At 68.0% G+C, this 8,142-nt stretch overlaps 3 protein-coding genes across 3 annotated transcripts in view; 1 reads left to right on the top strand and 2 right to left on the bottom strand.

The window, feature by feature from the left end:
* CHLNCDRAFT_58814 (hypothetical protein) overlaps nt 1-2,845 on the bottom strand; it is an 8,091-nt gene extending 5,246 nt beyond the window's left edge. Inside the window, exons 1-8 of the mRNA XM_005844651.1 lie at nt 2,642-2,845; nt 2,249-2,303; nt 1,982-2,107; nt 1,471-1,718; nt 1,320-1,400; nt 909-989; nt 665-757; nt 216-374 (exon numbers count right to left, since the gene is read on the bottom strand). Of these exons, the coding sequence (XP_005844713.1) occupies nt 216-374; nt 665-757; nt 909-989; nt 1,320-1,400; nt 1,471-1,718; nt 1,982-2,107; nt 2,249-2,303; nt 2,642-2,647 (849 nt within the window). The 5' untranslated portion in view covers nt 2,648-2,845. The remainder of the gene's footprint in view (nt 1-215; nt 375-664; nt 758-908; nt 990-1,319; nt 1,401-1,470; nt 1,719-1,981; nt 2,108-2,248; nt 2,304-2,641) is intronic.
* Nucleotides 2,846-3,368: 523 nt separating this feature from the next.
* Nucleotides 3,369-4,310, top strand: CHLNCDRAFT_138670 (hypothetical protein; the record flags this gene model as incomplete). The annotated part of the gene is made up of 3 exons (XM_005844727.1): nt 3,369-3,640; nt 3,894-3,995; nt 4,289-4,310. The coding sequence occupies 3 exons, from the start codon at nt 3,369-3,371 to the stop codon at nt 4,308-4,310; spliced, it is 396 nt and encodes a 131-aa protein (XP_005844789.1).
* A 337-nt stretch (nt 4,311-4,647) lies between these two features.
* CHLNCDRAFT_138669 (hypothetical protein) overlaps nt 4,648-8,142 on the bottom strand; it is a gene marked incomplete at both ends in the record, with an annotated part of 4,135 nt that continues 640 nt past the window's right edge. Inside the window, 9 exons of the mRNA XM_005844650.1 lie at nt 4,648-4,842; nt 4,954-5,033; nt 5,140-5,274; nt 5,387-5,526; nt 5,694-6,258; nt 6,412-7,105; nt 7,185-7,420; nt 7,561-7,677; nt 7,810-8,061. Coding sequence (XP_005844712.1) covers nt 4,648-4,842; nt 4,954-5,033; nt 5,140-5,274; nt 5,387-5,526; nt 5,694-6,258; nt 6,412-7,105; nt 7,185-7,420; nt 7,561-7,677; nt 7,810-8,061 — 2,414 coding nt within the window. The remainder of the gene's footprint in view (nt 4,843-4,953; nt 5,034-5,139; nt 5,275-5,386; nt 5,527-5,693; nt 6,259-6,411; nt 7,106-7,184; nt 7,421-7,560; nt 7,678-7,809; nt 8,062-8,142) is intronic.

The raw sequence follows: 8,142 nt of genomic DNA, 5'->3' as shown, positions 1-8,142 counted from the left end.
TGGCAGCAGTGGTGGTTAGGGGCGCGCGGTAGGGCTGGGCTATGGGTGGCGTGCGGGTGGGGCGGAGCGCGGGAGGCGGGGTGGAGCGGCAGGGGGCAGCAGGAGACGCCCGCCGCCGCCACCGCCACCGCGCCCCCAAACTAACAGTCGCCCAGACGCCCTCAGAACACACCACACACACACTCACGCACGCCGCCGCCGCCGCCACACCCCACCCCGCCCCGGCGCCCACCCGAGTTGACCAGCTGGGCGTCGCCCGTGAAGTCTCGGCCCTGGTTGAACTGGAAGACGGGCAGGTGCTGCAGGATGTGGTGCTTGACGGTGGACACGTCGCTCATGCGCACCCAGTACTTGGTGGTGGAGCGCACCATGCCCTGCGGGGGAGGGTGGCAGGGGTAGGTGGGCAGGCAGGTGGAGGAGGTGCGGTGGTGGTGGGGGTGGCGGTGTGGCAGCGGGGAATGTGGGTGGGGTGGCGGTGTGGCAGCGGGGATGGTAGGTGGGGCCAGCGTGGAGCGGCGAGGATGGTTTGAGAGCGCGTAGAGAGGCAAGGCTGATGGTGCTGGACGGGATGTGGAGCGGCAGGGCAGCAGTGCGGAGCCGGGGGAAAGGGGGGCAGGGCGGCGGCATGGGATGCGGCTGTCTTCCCCACGCCAGCAGTGCCCACCTGGCTGCTGTCGTCGGCCTGCGCGGCGGAGGCATCTCCCCGCAGGTCCGAGTAGACCGAGGAAAGGACGACCAGCAAGTCGGAGTAGTTGCCCTGCGGGAGGGGAGGGGTGGGCGGCGTGCAAGGGAGCAAAGGTGAGCAGCAAGCTCTTTGGTTGCCAGAGCCGCTGCCGGCGAACGCGGGCCCCGCCGCAGGCCAGGCATCTGCCTCTCATCCTGCCTCTCCCCTGCCTCCTGCCGCCCACCTGCACCCAGGGCTGGTTGTGGAGGTGGGAGATGTAGAACTGGCGGCAGGGGGAGTGCGGCAGCATCTTGTCGTGCTTCTTCTGCAGGCGGGCGGGCAGGCGGCAGCGGGGGACGGCGAGGTTGAGGCAACAGCGTGGGAGGCTGGTGCATGCCCCAAGGAATGGACCCCCAAAAATGAAGCCCTGTACAGGCCCGTCCCGCTCGGTCCCAATGGTACCGAGTGGGACCCGCCCTGGTGATACCTGCTGGCACCTGCTGGTGCCCCCTGGGGACGGTTCGCATGCAGCCGGGAGGGCCACACATGCGTGTGGCCACACACTGGTCGCCAGCAGCAAGACGACTGCGCCGTGGCAGGCCCGCGCGCCGCGCCCTGCGCATGGCCCGCCCACGGCCCGCCCCAGCCTGCCCACCAGTATCTTGTGGAATCCCATGTAGTTGAGGTTGACGTACTTCTCCAGCTGCAGGAACTCGTCGCCGATGGACTTCGCCTCCTGAACCAGGATTGGAAAGCAGGCCGGGCACATGGCATGAGTGGCAACGCCTGGGCACGCAGCCGCACACCAGGGCAGCAAGCGGCCCCGGAGCGTGAGGCGCGGCGTGCTCCCGGCGCCCCGCGGCTAGGGCCCCGGCCCCGCGACCCGGGCTTGCCTCCAACAGCAACTCGCGCTGCGGCTCGTCGCCGGCCGGCGCCGCGCGCACGCGCCCCTGCAGCTGCTTCAACCGCTCCCGCAGCTCCGACACGAGGCGGGCGGTGAATTTGCCGCACTTGTCCACCTCCGACTCCAGCTTCTGGAAGAAGCGCTCCTCGGCTGCGGCGCGGCGGGTGGGCAGGGAGGGCAGGGGCAGTCGCTGGATGAGTGGAGGCGAGGATGGGAGGTGGGGCCACGGAAGAGCGGTGGAGATGATGGGGGCATGGGCAGCTTGAAGCAGGGGCCGGGCGTGGTGGCGCCGGGCCAGACTGCCGCGCGCTGCTGCCGTCCAACGGCCCGGCAGCGCTGCTGCTTCCACGCCTTCCCGCCGGAGCAGCGGCACCGCTGGCAGGGCACACGTCGCCGGGGCAGCAGCCGCGCACCGGAGTCGCGGCGGTCGGCGGCGCGCTGCACGGTGAGGGAGGTGGTGCGGGGCGAGAAGCTCTGCACGCCCGCCGTCGCCTCCTCCGCCGCGCTTTCCTTGATGAGGTCCTTGAGCCCCTTGTAGTCTGCAAGGAAGAGGAAAGCAGAAGGGTGGTGCAGAGCAGAGGTCGGTGGAGGAAAGCGGCGACGGGTGAACGGGGCAGGGTTGGGTTGGATGCGGCGGCGTGTTGGAAGCAAGGGCTGCGGGTGCAGGCTTGCGCACTGACCGACATACTGGTCGGACCACTCCGCCCGCTGCTTCTCCAGCACGTACTTTCCAAACTGCACGGGGCAGGCAGCAAACGGCGCACGTGACGCGAGGCAGCGGAGAGGAGGGCAGGCAAACGGCGGCAGGGCAGAGTGCGCGTTGCGGCCTAGGGGGAGAGGGCGATCTGCACCCTGGGAGGGGCAGAGGGCGCATCGCAATCCACCAGCAGGACCACCGGCAGCAGTGCAAATTGCCAGCAGCAGGCAGGAGTAGAGGGGCAAGGCAGGTCGGCTCGAGCGTGGCAGCGGCGGCGGCGGCCGCGGCCAGGGGCAGGGCCATGCTGGCTGCGGTTTCACAGCCTCGATATTCATCCCGCTGAGCCCTGCTGGCCACCGCCTGGGCCCCAACTCACCTTCATGGCGCCTGTTGCTTTTAGCAACCCTTGTTCGCGGGACGGCGAGGGCTGGGATGGCTTGGATCAGTTTGCTGCTTCGCCCCGGATGTTTCCCCACCAGGAGAGGCCGGGAGCTGCAAGCAGTGAGCGACCTGGTGTGCCCCTGCTGCAGGGTAGGGCTCCACCCGCTGTGGCTAGCTTGAATCTTGATGATCACAATTGCCTCTGACGCAAGAGGCGCGCCCAGGGAGGTGATGGGCAGCCAGGGCATCCGTGACTCGGCATCAATTCGGAATACGCAATGCGGGCGGCAAAACTCGGGCAATTTCGTCAATCCCCTTGTTCTGCCGGGCTTGGAGGCTTGTGTGCACCTGATTACAGACGCTGCAAGCCAGTATTTTGGTCAGGGCAAGTTGCGGCTAGGCTCGTTCGGCGTTTGGCTGCGCTGCAGGCACAATCTTCTGCTAGGTGAGGTCGCTCATTCAACATCAGCAGCGCCGGCTGCGGTTTTGCAGCGCGCCCCTTTTCACGGTGCAGAATCGGGCCTGGTAGCCCCCCCAGCAGCATCCCAGAAAGCCTGGGCGATGCGTGGACGCCAATGGGAGCCGCGGCAGGCAGCTCGGGCGTACAGGGCGGGCGCGGGGCGCGACGGGCGGGAGCGCCGCCTGCCTTCTCACCTCGCCTCGCACTCTGCGCCCCTGCAGGCCCTGCCGCTCACCAGCCCTAGCGCCCCGAGCCGGCAGCCATGAGCAGCCAGCCGGGCCTTCGCCGGACGGAGGCCAAGGCCTTCTTCGCCAACGAGCGCACCTTCCTCCACTGGATGAACATGTCGGTCACGACGGGCTCCATCTCGGCCGCGCTGCTGGGCGTGGCGGGCCACGCGCACCGCCACTGGGGCTCCGACTTCACGGTGCGGGCGGTGGGGGTGCGGGTGCTGGCCCTCGTGATGATGGCCATCTCCATTGGCATGGCCGTCTATGCAGCCTTCAACTTCAAGCGCCGCGGAGACATGCTTGTGTGAGTGGGCGAGCGTGGGGCTGTGTTACATGAGACGGGGCGAGCCGGACGCAGTGGCAACGGCGCAGCCATGCGAGTGGCAGCGGGCAGCGGGCAGCTGGCGGCGGCGAGGCTGTGGCGCGCAGCCGGGGGCCAGAGCTGGCGCCTCCAGGCTCCCATCTCCGCTCCCTGCCAACGCGCTGCCCAGCTGCGCTTTCCTGCCCGTGTGCGCTGACCAGCCTGCCCGCCTGCCCACCCCGCCCGCCGGCTGCAGCCAGAAGCTGGACGGCCCCTACGACAACCGGGTGCTGCCGGTGGTGGTGACTGTGGTGCTCATGACCTTCCTCACCATCGTCTGGATAGGCTCCATCGTCAGGTGGGCGCCCTGCCGCGCAGACAGTGCTGGGAAACAGCAACTGTGCATCAGTAGCAAACAGCGACTCAGTTAGCCCAGCGAGGTTGCAGCTCTGCATGGTTGGTGTAGATGCCCAGCGTGGGTTTGGACGGTTGGGGTTTGCAGCTTGCAGGCCGGGACATTGCGTGTGGGGGGGGCGTGCCTCTACATTACACGCCCCCCAGCTGCTTCAACGGAGGTGCCATGGACGCGCTGCTGCCGTCCCTCTTGTGCCGACCTGCCTGCCTGTCTTCACACCCCTGTGGCCCCTGCAGCTATATGGAGCCCGGCAAGTGAGGCCGTCTTGGCAGCTCGGCCCATGCGTCACCCACCCTTTCCTGTTTCACTGCTTTTTTCCCTGCTGCTGCATGCTCCCTCCCCTCGCTGATGTATTTGCACCCTCCTCCTCTGACTTAGTTACTCAGTTATGACGGCTTTGACACTGCAACCAACCTGTGCATCGCGCAGACAGGCAGGAGGCAGGGTCTTTGGGGTAGAAGGCAGCGAAATACGCAAACATAGGCACATGAACAGGATTAGCAGAGCTGGATTGGCAGCAGAATGCAGTACTGTGGGTGTTCACTCGCAGCAGCCGGACCCACGAAGGATGAATGCGCAAGTGGTGGGTTAGAAATCACGGCGCCAGCTTGCGGGCCGCCGCGGCCGCCGCCCGCTCGGCGCGTGTGGCCCAGCGCAGCGCCAGCTGGATGGCTGCCCAGCCCACCGCCAGGGTGGCCGACCCCAGGATGAACACCCAGCGCATGCCCAGCCCCTGGTAGATGTAGCCGCCCGCCAGGCCCGAGATGCCGGGTCCCACGCCGTAGTAGAGCTGCGCGGGTGGGGTGGGTGGGGGGTGGGGGGGCAGCCGATAAGCAGTGCATGGCAGCAACTTTATCTGCAGAACTGCTCCCAGCTGCTCCCAGCTGCCCCCAGCGCTCACCGAGAAGAACATGGACTGGGTGGTGGAGCGCAGGTGGGGCGGGGCGATGGCCTTGGCGTGCACCGTGCCCACGCCGTAGGCTGCATGCAAAACACAACGGGGAGTTGGAGCGGCGGTTGAGCGGCCCAGCTGGCAGCTGTCGGCCCGGGTCGCAAACCAGCAAAGCCAGCTGCCGTGCTCACTCACCCATTGCAAAGGTGAGTCCCTGGAGCAGCTCCACCGGGAGCACACACCAGGGCGATGGGAAGAGCGGCAGCAGTGTGTAGAGCGCCAGGCGCACCACCCAGCCAGCCATCGCCACATTGAACGCCAGCTCGTGGCCTGCGGGGCGGCAAAATGTGGCGACGTGCATGTGCCACGTGGCAAGCTGAACCACAGCACGCAGGTCATGCCGGTGCCAGATCTGTTTCCGCAGTTGCCCCATGCCGCGCACCCAGCTTGGGCAGCCACCACCCCGCGGTGAAGAAGATGGGCATCTCCCCGCAGGTGCTGACCAGAATGGCGATCCCCAGCAGGATGCCGGGGGCACCACTCTCCTTGAGGTACAGGTTCTCGTACCCCAGGCAGCCGTACCTGCAGTACAGGCCAGCGGGCGTTCAGATTACAGTGGCAGGGCAGGCATTACAGGGAATCAGGCACGTTGCTTTCTGAAGTCACAGGCACCGATTCTTGCTGCTCCACCAGCTGCATGTTGCTGCTGCATTGGCACAACAGGACAGCAGCAGCAGCAGCAGCCTTACCCGATGCCCATCAGCCAGGTGGTGGCAAAGAAGGCGGCGTGGTGCGGGTTGGACAGCAGGTGGCGGATGCCCGCCCACACCGACAGCTCGGGGGCGCCGCCTGGGGAGCCCGGCGTGGCTGCAGCCCCCAGCAGATGCTGGCTGCTATCCTCGACATCCCTAACACCAGCGTGGCTGCTGATGGGAACAGCCACCTCATCTGTTCGCTCCTCCCCCAGGCTTGAAGTGGCCAGCAGCAGCGGCTCCTTGGCGCCCATGCCGCCAGCGGGTGTGGCGCCCGGCTCTGCAAATGCCAGCGGCGCCTTGGCTGTCTCCAGGCTGCCGGGCGGCAGCAGGCTGCTGCGGCGGCGCCACGACAGCCGCTGGCTGCCCTCTGTCGACTGCCGGATGCTGCCGTCTGTCAGCCGCAGGCTGAAATCTGACAGTCGGATGCTGCCGCTCTCGCCAGCGCTCTGCTGGCGCCCGTCCAAAAAGTGTGGCGGGTGCACCGTGCGCACTTCCGGCAGGCTGAGCTCCACGGCCGGCGGTAGGAAGCTGCCGGCGCGCGGCGTCAGGTATGTGCCATCTGCATGCACTCATTTTCATTTCATTTCATTTGCAGCAGACTATCAACCACTGTGCTGCAAAGCGTTGCGGGATGCAATGCAGCCGTGGCCCCCGACACAGAGCCTTGCTGCTCAGGATCACGAGAGTGGCCCTGAGCCTGCTGCCTCCCCACCTGACACTGAGCCCTCCAGAAAGGACTGGTCGAAGCCGTTGAGCGCTTGCGATACGTTGCTGACCTGCTTGAGCAGCGACCCCTGCGGCTGCAGCTGCAGCTGCGGCGTCGGCCCTGGCGCCGCTGGCGCCGCCAGAGGCGCCGTGGTGTGCGGCGTGCTGAGCGTGCTGGGCCCGCCCTGCCTCGCTGCACCCATGTACTGCTGCAGCAGCGCGGAGCGGGGCTGGCCGAGGGCCAGGCCGCCGGCGCCACGCGGGCTCCACAGCATGCCAGCTGGAGTGCTGGCGGTGGGCACAGCGCTGTAGCTGGAGCCGCTGCGCGCGCTGTAGAATGCTGTGCTGGCACTGCTGGTGGTGCGAGCCAGGGCAGAGGGCTGGGGGGCTGCGCTGGCGAGCGGGACAACAGGCAGGGTGCTTCCTGGCGTGGAGCCCGTCGCGGTGCTGGGCAGCAGAGCATTGGCGTCGGACGCAGCCTGGTGCAGGCAGGCAATCGGCGGCAGGCTGCCGCACTGCGCTGCCAGCGGGCTGCCCACGGCCGGAATGCTCCAGGCCTCCTCGCCGCCGGCAGCCGCTGCCGCCTCGTCAGCGGCAGACTGCGCGGCTTCGGCTGCTGCGGCCTTGGCGGTGGCGACAGCCTCCCCGGCGGCATCCTCGTCTGCTGTGGTGACCAGGGGGTGCAGCATGATGCCAGGGCCCTGCATGGACGGCAGGCAGCACAGTCTTCACCAAGAAACTGGATGCACCGCAAGGAATGCCTGCGCACCACCAGCCCACCTCTGCCTGGCTGGCCTTGCTGGCGATGCGCTCCACAAGCAGGCAGCCATCAGCCGCCGCCTTGGGCACCAGCGCATCCGCATCAGTCAGCTCAATGGCCAGCTCAGCGGCGTGCCCGTTGTGCTGCCGGCTGTCCAGCTGGCCGAGGGTGCCGCCCGCCTTGAGGAGCAGCTGCATGGTGCTGCCCCCGCCCAGCGCGTCTGCTTCCTTGCTGGCCGTGGCCTTGCGCCCCAGCTCTGCAGGCGGCCAGGCAGAGGACGGTAGGGTTTCAGCCCTTGCGTAAAGGGTGGCGCTTGGCGCAGCGGTTGATGCTGCAGGCTGAGCAGAAGCACGCCTGCATTGCTGGCTTGCACGCACATCGCTAGAGGCAGATCACCTCTCAGCGGCAGCAGCAGGGTGGGCAGCAGGGCCAGGCTGACCAGCCCAAAGTAGACGGCGATGCTGTGAGGCACGCCCCAGCGCCCCACGATCCACCCGCTCAGCGGCGCCAGGGCTGCACAGCGGTGGGGGCAGCGGCGGCGGACATGGCACGCTGGCTTGTGGCAGGTGCAGCAGCCGCCAGCTGGCTAGGTGGCAGAGCCCCAGGCACCGCGCGAGCGGCCTGCCATGCCGGCAGTCCACCCACCTCCCCACCCCAGCGATGCCAGCACCCGTTTGCGGGTGTAGCCAGCCTCGTTGGTGGCCGCCGCGATGGCTGCATCTGTGATGATGCTGAAGGGGGACTGGCAGGCCTCGCTGGCCAGGATGAGCAGCAGATGCGCGGCAAAGCCGTGGAGCAGGGCCATGCCGCCGCGGGAGGCCAGCGTGATGAGGTAAGTGACGACGGTGATGCCAAAGTGCCAGCGCCGCGCGTCTGCCAGGCCCACCAGCAGCTGGCCTGCACGATGCGCGGGCGGCAGCAGGGCTGTGAAGGCCAGCGGGCACCAGGGGGTGGGTCGGTTGGCCCCCCGCCCCCGAC

Source organism: Chlorella variabilis, assembly GCF_000147415.1.
Source record: "Chlorella variabilis unplaced genomic scaffold CHLNCscaffold_21, whole genome shotgun sequence".
NCBI classification, from domain to species: Eukaryota; Viridiplantae; Chlorophyta; class Trebouxiophyceae; order Chlorellales; family Chlorellaceae; genus Chlorella; species Chlorella variabilis.
This window is presented reverse-complemented; position numbering and strand designations above follow the sequence as displayed.